Source organism: Euwallacea fornicatus, chromosome 34 (assembly GCF_040115645.1).
Source record: "Euwallacea fornicatus isolate EFF26 chromosome 34, ASM4011564v1, whole genome shotgun sequence".
NCBI lineage: Eukaryota > Metazoa > Arthropoda > Insecta > Coleoptera > Curculionidae > Euwallacea > Euwallacea fornicatus.
Window position 1 is genome coordinate 2,067,651 of NC_089574.1, and position 12,261 is coordinate 2,079,911.

The 12,261-nt window shown below is 35.7% G+C and overlaps 1 protein-coding gene across 3 annotated transcripts in view; it reads right to left on the reverse strand.

Annotated features, from left to right (window-relative positions):
• Positions 1-2,489: 2,489 nt before the first annotated feature.
• The window catches only part of LOC136348698 (nephrin-like), a 157,200-nt gene continuing 147,428 nt past the window's right edge, over positions 2,490-12,261 (reverse strand). Inside the window, exons 10-15 of one of the 3 annotated variants that reach the window (XR_010733711.1) lie at positions 11,755-12,058; positions 9,277-9,423; positions 8,833-9,035; positions 5,878-6,016; positions 5,427-5,581; positions 2,767-2,849 (exon numbers count right to left, since the gene is read on the reverse strand). Coding sequence is in view for 2 of the 3 variants with exons in the window: in XM_066299773.1 (XP_066155870.1) it covers positions 2,674-2,849; positions 5,878-6,016; positions 8,833-9,035; positions 9,277-9,423; positions 11,755-12,058 (969 nt within the window). In the remaining variant the exon portion in view is untranslated. Of the gene's footprint in view, positions 2,850-5,124; positions 5,582-5,877; positions 6,017-8,832; positions 9,036-9,276; positions 9,424-11,754; positions 12,059-12,261 lie in introns of those variants that run through there. The other 2 variants (XM_066299773.1, XM_066299774.1) reach the window with 2 other exon arrangements.

Here is a 12,261-nt window from a genome sequence, read left to right on the forward strand (position 1 = left end):
CTGGACCACAATCTATTTTCAAGCTACTTACCATCGACAAAAGGTCTTTCACCATATAATCAAGAACTTTTCACTTGCGGTGGTGCATTCTTGAGAGGCCTTTCAAAGGTCACATGAAGGGAAAAATTTAATAGAGAAAAAGAAAAGAAAATGCTACGCGACGGGATTAAGGGTTAATTTGTAGGGGGCAATCGAAAGGGGCAAGTCTCCCCGGTATTAGTGAGCGATTAATAATCTCGACTTGCGCTAGCCAATGATTCAGGATAAATAGAAGTCGAGTCTTCTAATAAGCTGTTTATTAATGCCATTCTATTAAAATATCTCGGTTATTAATTGAAGCTGTTGACAGAGTCGTAATTTTATAATCTGGGTCTATGTTAGGACCTATGGATATAGATATATGAGTCAAGGTACCAACATCGCAATCCGTCGTAGATCCATTTTGTTTATTATATTTTTATTTCGCATCCTTTCTTATGCACCGAGCTGGTACCTCAGTCGATTGTGGCTCATTACTCACTTTATCTCATCATTCACACGAACCACTCGTGTTTCTCAACCCAATTTTAACACGTATACGAGGGTTGTCTTTTAAGATTTGGCATAGAGAGCTAGAATAAAACAGTAGATGGTTTCTGAAGACTTTTTCATTTCCGCAGTATTCTCCATGAATATCGATGCACTTTTGCGGTGCGTCAATGCGGCGATTCCATTAACTTGTGACCATAGGCTCTCTTCTTGATTTTCGGAAAGGTAAAGAAATCTTTGGGACTTAGGTCGGGTCGGTACGGAGGATCATCTAACGATCCAATGTTTTGTTGCATTAAAACTTCCATTGTCTTGCAAGCTGTGTGTGAACTTTTATCGTCTTTTTGGAGGGTTTTTTGAGCTCATCGATGGGTTCCGGCAAACAAATGGTTGTATGCCAATCGGCAGTAACAGTTTTTTGATCTTACAGGGGAATTGTGGCTACATGATCTGGTTTTGAGACAAAGTTGCAACCATCTTTTTGCACAAATTTCGAGAACTAATGGCTTTAATTGGGTTTTCTTCACCTTGGAACGCCTAAACAAATGACTGACATGTATTTTTGGTTCACATGACCGATTTCACGATTCATCACAACAGACGATGCTGCACACGCTTTTAGAGTTGCCTGCATTGACACGGACTATATTCTTTGACACTTAATTTCTTAGATTTCAATTTTACATTAGGATCATAATGATGCACTTCACAACCCTACAACTATTTTGCTTTTATGGCCGAATTAGTTTTAGGTTAACTTACCCTTAACAACGGTTTCCTTATGCAGCTAAAGGTTCTATGACTAGAAAATAAAGTAAAAAAGAAAAAAGACAAAGATCACCCCTTGGCTGACTAACTAAAGGACCTCTATTCTCCGTTTTGTTTTGGATCCGTTCAAACCTTTAAACGCATTGACGCGCATTCCCTTTGATGTTCGGGACAAAACCGACAAGTGATTTTCAAGTCAATTTAGTTTTCAGAATTAAATTAAAGCTAAAAATGGGAAATTCGCTATCAAAACGCTGTGCATTAGATCTCCTAATTCTACAGGCCTTCGTTTTGGCCCATTTTGTGTAGAACGAGTGACGAACATTTTCGCCACCCCCCTAGGGAAGTAAACTAGTTTAAAAATAAATAGCAATAATGCTTCAAAGCGATTGACTGAAAAACGCGTTTTTACATTATTTGTTTATTTAACATCGAAGACAGTAATATAATTGATATTCAAGAAATTTTAAGCATTATCTGATTAATAAGCAGCGATAGGTGCTGAAGGGGTCGTTCATGGAGGAAATTCTTCTAAAAAGGGAAAATTAATCTGATTTTATGAATTTTAGCGCGTATCTCGTAGAAACACCCACAGCCAGCGTTGGTCCGATACGATCGTTGGTAATTTTTCTCTTTGACTTCTTGTAGTAACTACTGCAGTAACGAAATAACGATATACAAATTCAACAATATGATTATAAGGCCGATTGGGGTGTTCATAATGTTTAATCGCTCCCATGTGGAATATACAGTTGATGCAAGAAAATGCAATGCCAGCAGTGCAATGGTCAAAATCGAATCCGAAATAAAGTGGTATCAATGGCCCTGTTTTTTGTCAAAAATTCTTTGTTCGCACATCTACAGAACACCACAGTTACCTCAACCATCATCCATTTGTCAATATTTTGATACCGTGTTAATTAAAAAAAATCTTCCGGTTTTGGTTAATTGCAAAAGTATTCAGAATCAGAGAAATCAGAGCTTGGCAATTATGAACTAAGTCAGTTCATGGCGGAACGAGCGTATGAGCGAGTCCATAAAGTTGCCTAAAACCTTATTACTTACTCGATAAAAGATTTTGGATGTTCGGTTCCATGTTGGAAATGAACAGTGATTTCCCTGCTTTCCCTCTTTGACCTCTTCAGATTTTCTTCAAGGTCGAACGTTAATATTTGATCAAATAAAAACTCGTACACAATTAATGACATTTCATTGACAAGAAATGATAACAGCTTAACAGTTCTTTGATACTTGATAATGATGCTTAAAAATATGAGATATTCACAAATATCACAGGTGGTATTGGTCCCGGTGCCGAGACATCTGATTGGGGTTCGATAAATTCGCCGGTGGTGCGTAGTCGTTGTACAGTTGGGGCTAGACGGAACTCTCCTTATGAGGAGTAGGAGTTTGAGTGGAGCAATTTCGGGACTGGAGAATTGGAGCCCACGTCACGTGATACGGTTTTACTGGCATTTGAGTCGCTGAGTTTCGCTTGCTTTGAGGCCGTGCAGTGATGGTGTATGGAGGCAAAGATGAGTCGATCAAGCTTTCTGTAAAATGAGCCCATTAGTATTTTTCAGTTTTAAACAAATTTACCCAGTCCCTCCGTTGATCAACAATGAGTGTTCGACAAGACCGAAGGACTAATTTTTTAATCTTGTCATGAATTAAATTAAAACCTTCACCTATGTGATCAGAGGCAATGCTTTAAGTGACGCTACCGTAAACCTTGGACTATCGCTACATCCCTAGATATGAAGCTTATTTGTCGTAGTATCTGTTTGCTTTTCCTTGATTCCTTTTTCATCCACTTTGGTTCTGTTTTATAATTTACGGTAGGTGAGTTTTAAGCACCCCTGGGTGTTCAACTCTAGTTCTCCGAAGCGGGAAGTAAAGTGGAAAGTAAATTTTTAAGGAAACTGCAGTTAAATTCTTTAACATGCCACTTCGAAAGACAGAACTATAAATCACTGTGTGAAATTTTGCAAAAGAATTTCAGTTTCGCCCAGTACCATTTTAGTGCAACAATATTATTAATGTGCTTTTCCAAACTTCCTTTGTTGATTGACTGTAACAGGTCTTAAATGATGAACCACGAAGGGATGTAATTTTTACTAATTATTTCAAAACATACCGCCAGAAGATACAGGCTGGTTAGGGGTTTAATCAGAAAAATTTTAGATTGGATAGAGCTCCAAGAACTAAGAAAAAAGTTCATATAAAGTTTTATGTTTTAAAGCTTCATTAACGTTATACAAGGGAAAATGCTTAAAAATTTCATTTCGTTTATTGTTTATAGCACGGTTTGTGAGATGTTTCACTGAAAGTGTTAGCGTACGGGTATTTTGAAAAAATTCACTGGAAAACTACATTTCTGATGTCAGACAATCCCTCAGTATCTTAAGTAACCTCTTTAATATGAGAGATGTGAAATCGGGTAGCAGCACACTAATTTTCCATTTTTATTATTTTTCTTTCCAAAATTTAATATGCATCAAGAGTATTCTTGCAAAATTTCTTTCCTTAATCATTTTTACAAGCAAAATTTGAAGATAAATTGGATGGAAGCATCATGCAGTTAGTAGAAGCGGATCAACAATTTATTATCTTTCACTTTTTTTTCGATTTTTTTATTACAAACTCGAAAGATAAAAAACGCATTTACATGAATTCGAATATAATATTATCCTATAATTCCAAATTGTTTATCGATCCCAGTTCCGAATAATAAGTAGGTACTTGCAAAGTCGGATTTGATAAGCCAGCTCTATTAGGGTAATAGTTTTATTGCATGTTCTCCAATTCAGCGAATTGCGAATGGGGTTTTGAATGTTTTATTGCTTAAGCAACTTGAGTCATTTGCCTTGGTAATTAAAATTCGCCACTCCACCAATTACTGAATAATGCTTAACTGAAGCCCTTGAAATACATGACTCTTTCGATATCACTTACATTATGCAATCTATTAAAAATTCATTTTTTTCACAATCGCATCAAAAAGGCCAGCACCGGAATAGCTTTAACTGAATTTAGATTCTTCAATACTGCTGTCGAAAGTAAGAAGGTAGGAGGTGGATTTAAATTTGAAGAATTCGAATTTAACGAATTTCAATGATAAAGAATTTGACGTTGTCAACATTCGATAAAAACCACATTTTTACATACAAATTTTATCACAAGGTGCATATCAATGGCAACATTATTATTCTACAGGACGCTCAAAAATTAACATTCCTATGTGTGTCTCCAGCGGTTTTCGAAATTATCGCTTTTATTTTTTTTGTTCAAAATAAATCCCCGAGAAAATCTCTGTTGGAATGCGATTTCTATGTAAAAAAAAACAAACAGAAATTTTACAGATTGTGATGGAAAAGTCTTTGAGTCTGCCCCCTATGGAAACGGATAGAAATTGGTGCTTTCACGGTTAAACATTAAACCTGTGTAAAGTGCGTTAAAAACAATTCAATTCCGTCATATTTGCTAAATAAATGCAGGTTTGTGTATGGTCTTTACTTATAGAAATATTTTGGTCTTTTTACCGAAAGCAGTCGGGCAACGCCGCAATAGTCCAAACAAATTAAGTACTTCTTCAGGTTTACCCTGAATTTGTCCTGATATGTATTGATAAGTACTTCGAGAATAAAAATAATAGAAAGCTTACTGCGGATGAGCTTAAATTGAGACAAGTTACTGCCAAGTCCGCAAAAGGAATTGAGCCTTCAGGTGGAAATGAACGCTCTATTCCTTTTATGGAGTTCGTAGTAATTTTTCCTCCGTCGCAGGATACCTCCCCCCCCTCCCCTCCCCTGCCAAGAAAACAGAAGAAGAACGAACAAATCAACTCAAACATATAGAACAAATTGATAATAAAAATGTTATTTATCAAACAGGGAAATAAGAAATTTTGAATTCACGAACAAAAAACATATCGATTTTCTGCCCAGTGAATGTATTCTCTAAATGCTATGGCTTCAATGGCAAATAGGTTTTAATATAATAACCGTAGCGAAAATGACCCAATTTATTCTGTAGCCATCAAATAAAGAGCTAAGCGAATAGGGCATTGCAAGCTGAAAACCCATTCAATCACATACACACACCGCCTCACAAACCCAAACAAATCGCACTTTCTCCGATAAATTGGCTAGCGTCGGATAAGTCCCATGCCTGGAAAATAAGTTTCTCAAGTTCATAGTAATCAGTCAATACGTGAGGACTTCTGGGCGCGACAAAATGTTTCCCAAGGGATTAGAAACTTTAGTCGCTTCATTGGAGATCTTTCCTGAAAAAATTCCAATTTCAAAATCATCTTCACTAAAAATAACAGCAAAATTATCTGGGACGTTGTTTTCACGAATTCGTTCATGAGATTCATCAATTTTGTTGACTAATGTGTCCCCTGAGTAATCACTGTATTACGGCTTAATACCTCACAGTGTTCCATTTACGCCAACACTCGGGAAGAAATGAAAGAGGGGTCATTTTCTATTACTTTTGCTATAACTTTGAATAATGAATGTATTGCGTGCCAATAGCAAGGATTTTTAGAAACTTTTGTTTCGGTTATTTTTTACTTACCATACGTGGGAGGTATTAAGTCAGGGTTGTTATCGTCTTCTGTTACACTATCCGTCATTATAGGCAGAGGAAATGAGTTACCTGCTATGGGATCTGGCTTCGGCCTGCCTACCGGAGGATGCCGTACAGGAGTATCAACCTGAAAAAAAACACCACTTTTGCTTGTCAATAATTTTTTTAAGAATTTATAAAATCGACATATGAATTTCCTTTTACTTCGTATGTTTGGGACGAATCTTGTCTTCTCTTATTTGTAACACGTTACACCTCAATAGGCTACAGACATAAGTATAATCCTATTTTTTACTAAGCACTCGGATGAAAAGTATTTCTTGTCTGTGCTTGTGCGCAATAAAACTTTTAAGTCAAAAGGGCATTTTCTTTCATGGAAAGAACAGTTTACTCAACGAGGAAAAGCGGAGATGAAAACGATATTTTGTGCTAAAGAAAAGCATAATGGAATTTTATTCCTTACATGATTATATAAAAAAGAAATTTATGCCACTCTTTCAATCACTGTCAAATATAGAAAAATACATGTTACTGGGTTTGGTCTAACAGGGTTTCGTGCAGGTTACACAGTTTCATAATGAGTTCTTAATAATTGAATCGGACATAAAATAATTTTTGGTTGCCAACCAACGAACCGTAATTACATTTTCCGATTCAACCAAAATCGTTATTCTAGGTATTTAAAACTATTTATTTGAGCAATTAAATCTATCGACGCCGTTGCCACTAGAAAAACTTCATCAGGGTTAGAACACACAACTCAAAAGCACGTTTGTCGAAACCATTTTCCTTGCTATAACAAATATTTACTGTATACCACAACAAACATCCCAATAATATATCTTTCGCTTTTGTCCTCTCTTGATAAATAGCACACATTATTTACTCGCAGCAAAGGTTGTAGTTTATAGGGTTTAGAGGATTTATCAATCATACGAACACTTTATTTATGTATTAATGTCAACACTAAATTTCAATCGGTTGTAATTTTCTTTTTGGAACTTAGATAAATAAAATCGTATTGGAGTATAGATCAGTTATTTACGTCACAAATCCAGTAGATTGTTCGTAGCAGTACGAGTTATTACGGACGAGGAACCAAGATTAAAAAGTATCAATGAATATTGACCCAACAACTAACGCACATATATCGAATATTATTTTATTTCCAATTACTATCTAATTTACAAAATTTGTGATTTGTGAAATTTGTGAAGATGAACAAGTTTTCTTGAAAATCTGGCGAACGCGCGAATTACCTTTACGATTCAGTCGAACGCAATTGGTTATTTATCGAAATAAGTTATTATTAATAAACTGAAGGTGTTCCGACTCTGTTTCTGTTCGATCTACAAGCACAATTAAGCCTGTTTCATATTTACATTGTAGTCTTATTTTGCACATGTCCGAGAATACCATAAAATTTAATCGTGACAAATCCCGTTCAGATTTAATGGAACGAATCTCAATTGTCAAAACCCATTTAGTCCCAATGGAAACCACATTACAGGTTCATTAAAACATATTCAATGTCGATTGTTCATTAGCTCGTTAAAAATAATTACTTTACTCCCCTCGATACTGAGTTAACAAATAAAGAGACAAAGGGTTACGCTAGTTTCATATCAGCATTGAAAGATATTGAAATTATGTTGTAAAATTCGCATCCTTCATCAGTCAATTAAATATTTTTAAGTAAAAAATGTATTTTTAAATATCAGAATTAGGGAGATACATCCTGAATATGTTGTAAGTACTTCTATGATTCACATAGTAGTACTACAAATTGATATGGCCTCCCTTATGCAGGTATTAAAAATATATATATTTAAAAATTACATCACCTTACACGTAACTAGTTAATTTACATTGATCAGTTAAGACCAGTTCTATAAATTGCGATTCCTTAGGAAGGATGCCTGAGAGGAGTATAATTTTAAATTATATCAGTTTAAACGTTTGATCGACTAATTCATTATTAGCTAAAGGAAAGCGAGGGAAAAAGGAAAATTGGCCCCGAAGGGATAATTTATTCGATGTCTTATAAATGGCTGGATGAAAGGTTCAAACTTGTTAATGGTCTTCAAGTTAAAGATACCAGCTCAATATTTTTTTTGCTCTAACACAGGTACTAACTTAAACAAAATATATAACGCGACTCTATTCTTATGTGGCGATAAGGTGCTCCATTTGATGTGCAGTTAGATCTAAAATACATGCTCCACTGGCGTAACAGTAGCTTTATATTATGATATATATAGTAATATTATATATACATTTACGATAGAAATCAAAGGATCCACTGTATTTTATATCAAGAAAAATACAAAATACCTCCAAATTCTATGGATTTTTTATATAATCTTCGATCAATGTCAGTCAACCTATGAGCAAGTATTCATGGCGTAGAATTAATATTTATTCTGAAGAATTTTTTACGCGAGCTCTTTGAGTCAGCTTCAATTTCAGGACCCTAAATCCATACCCATCGTGTGTTTATCTTTTCAGGGTTAGCAACAGCATTGGGGAGGTACAAAGGACGTCTATCCTAAGTTTTACCCAAGCGTGGGCCTGTAGTAAGTAATTTACCAATACATCTTTGTATTAAATGGTAATATGGTCGAAGTCTTAGGGATAAGCAGGGCTAATAAAATCATCACTGTTTAGTTTAGTTCCTTGTCCCAAATTTGCTTTTAATTGCTAAAGCTACATTGCAATCGTTAGACCAGATGTATCTCGTTATTTTAGCGCTTGTGGTGCCTCGTGTGAAAATAAAGTGGATGGTGCATGTGACTAACGTAGATCTACCAATCCAAGTGAGTTGATATGTGGCGTAAAGAGGTATCTGGTACAAAGTACGTGACGCTCTTTTAGATATAGCTTAAATACCTTCTTTCGAGCCCATATTAGTTCAGTAAAGGTAAATATAAAAGAGACATTTACCTTGAACTTTCTGACAGCAAAAACGATAAGCCCTACAGCGGCTGCAACGATAAAAGTGGACCCTGCAGCTAGAAGAATATACAACCAAGGTCCCGACAGTGTCGGCTTCGAATTCTCGGTTGGTTCTGTTGATCTTCTGAGCTCCTTCAAGCCAGGTGCTGGCAAAGTGCGTAGAAACGTTGGTGCTGTGTACTTCGATGAACCTGCATTAAGATCCACATAAGTAAAACCGAAATCATGACAAACGTAAAGTGAATGAAATACTTTTTTTAAGTTAGTTTTTGTAAAACTACTCCACGAAACGAACAACATTATTTGCCAATATAGGTTTATCGTAATTCTTATTGCTCCCATAAACCTGGACTAAAGTACAATCGATAGGCGGTAAAAACTAACAGGAAAGTCGACATAGAAAACTTTCTAGGAATATAAATTCTTACATACCTTTGGAGTTGAATGAATAAATTGTACAATAATATTCTTGGGCGGGCTCCAAATTCGGTATGTAAAATTCGGGGCTACTGAGCGAGGATATGTTGGCAACGGAGAGCTCCCCGGAGAACAATACAAGCACGAATTTTTGCTTCAGACCTGAAAAGTAAATTCTCTTTGTGACTATATACTATGTAGCAGTAAATCGGATCTATTTATGAGACTCTTAATACTTATAGGGGGAAACATTCAGATATGGATGCTTAGAAAATCAATCCGAGTAACGTGTAGTAACTCGAACTAACCTTAAAGGTGTCCCAGAAAAACATCGACAAAACCATACTCTAAATTCCTGAAGTAAAATGCGACAAAGTGGAGAGCCCTAAATTCTATTTATTCCACAGATTTATTTACATAGTAAAAACTAAATTTCCGATTAAATCGTTTATAAATAAAGTTATTAAAGCCCTATGCGCATTTATTTTGTAAACACTTTGATATGTAAAATGATTTTTAATTTCAGTAGAGTTGAAAATCATAAGGCAAACCTAATTAAGACTCTTCTTTTACTCGAGCCAATGTCCATTAATCAAGGCAAAATGGTTTTTATCGCTTTTTATATTGCGAAACGTGACTTCATCAGCCTACCATAAATTTTGATATTTAATATTTATTAGAGAGTTTCCGAGGGTTATTCTTAGCGATCGTGAAAAATCGAAAGCGATGACAGGCATTTTACGATTATTTTTCAATTTTTGGTTTAGTACTCTGTCAAAAAGAAGCACCTAAATGTCCAATTATAAAAGTGAGTTAAAATATAGTTCTCTTATCGTACGAATACGCCAAGTCTAATGTAAGGTGGGCCACTATAGGGACCCCGTAAATCTAATAAGCATATTACGGAAGTGTTTTTTTAGTACGAAAAAGGTCCAAAAAATTATTTTCGATCTGTACGAAAAGAGTCGAGCTTCGTGCCCCCTTTTATACAGCTCCGCGCTGGACTACTGCGTGCGCATGTTACTAGCGCGTCCTCAGTGAACGATAGAGCGATAGAGCAACCATGAGCCTGCGTTCTATACAGTAGCAGCGGTGTCACGCTTTTGGTAGAGAGCATCAGGTACCCAGCTATTAGAGGTCAACATATTTTAAAACGAGCGCTAAAATTCGACCATCTTTTGTAAATAATTTCTCTGAATCTTTCTTACAGTTTTTGACACATTTTGTTCTACACATCTCAACTTGTGTACCTACCCGAAGCAAAGATTCGTGAAGATATTCATACATATTCTGCATATGGTTGATCGAATTAATACGTTTTCATAATAATTAAGTCTATCCACTGAAGCTGAATTCCACCAATCTTAATTGAATCAAGAGAGTTAATTTCTAAAAATATGCGTCTCCCATGTAAATTGGAATGGAACAGACTATTCGCATATAAAATTCATCAGGTACAAGATGCCGTTCGCAGCTGCACAGTTATTGCCGCGGCTTCATGAACTTGAGGCTAATTTACATGACATAAAACCTTATCGAGGGCGTCTGCTTTGAGAAACTAATTTAGGTTCTAACTTTAGTATCCTTAAGATTTTTGTTATTGCACGTAAAGGTGCAATAACAAAACAATGGTTTTACGGATATATAAAATAAATTCGCATGGGTAAGTAAATTCGTGAAATGTGGGAATTTCGGGATCCGCAAGAGTGGGTCGACCGTTGCGAGTTTCGATTGCGGTTAAGATTTAATTTTAATACCAATTTTGAGACGAAATTAGGTATTTGGGAAATTTTTGGTGAAATTTTTCGTAGATTTTAGACACCCACAATAGATATTTTTCAAAAAGATATTTTACTAAGAAATATATGCGAATGTTACCAAAAATAGTTTGAGCCTAAAACCAAATTAATAAATATTCCGTCAATTTCAAAACATAAACTGACAATAACAGGCTTATATTTCCTTTCAAATGGAGATTCTACTCAATTCAGGCGACTTACATTAACAATAATAGATTGGCCAAATCTCCATAATATGCAAAGCAAGTGAAGTTGTAAAGACGCCGCGCTACGCCGTAACAATTGCAGAGATAGCAATGTTGGGTTTTAGTCTATGAATTTTGCATAGATCTCTTTCATGTTAATTTACATAAATTTTCATGGAAGTTGCCAATTTTTATGAATAATTATATTAGCAATTCCGTTATAAGAAATTTTCAAGTCTCTAATCTGATGAAACGTTTTTGATATAGGACAATAATAAACTGAGCCCTTCGTCAACAGATTCGGATTATAATAAAATTTTATGTGCTTGACAGTAGTAAAAATTTATCGTATTTCGCATACTTTTGAAAAACGCTAAAGAAATGTGACAAGACGTCCACCTTCTCTGCACATTTTCACGGTATTTGAAGTATTTGTTTAATGAAACTGACGCTACCGCTGGCGGTGAATGATGACTTCATCATTCACGCTCATTTTCTTGAGCACTAACCTCCATCAAATCCTTTTTGACACGTCACCACGACTGAATGATGGGTGGTATTTGTCACCACGCAATTCTGAGGTGGATCAGGTTTGCCTGCGGGCACGATATGGTAGGTGCAGGATATTCTTTGCCACCCGATTTCGTTTCTCCCCCAACATTGCAAAGTACCATAATCAGCCGCTTCATGGGGAACGTATGTTAATACACTAGTGCCATCTTCTTCTTTGGAGTGTTTCGTCAAGTCTCGGGAAATCCCAGGGGTACTATTGAAGCTCCATCGAAATTCTACGGCTGATGGCTCTGAATCCACCTGAAAGTACGCATTCTATTATGTCACGTTTGTGTCTTAACTCATTGCCTAGACCTAGCAGTTAAAAATGTTCCTCCACTATCGAAAATTTCCGGTCGAGAACATCTCTCAGGGAGTTTTAGCGATCGGCCGTTATAGCATTTTTTTTATATTTCTAAGAAGTTCTCGTACGCTATAAAGTATTAAAAATTTTAAGCCGAAAT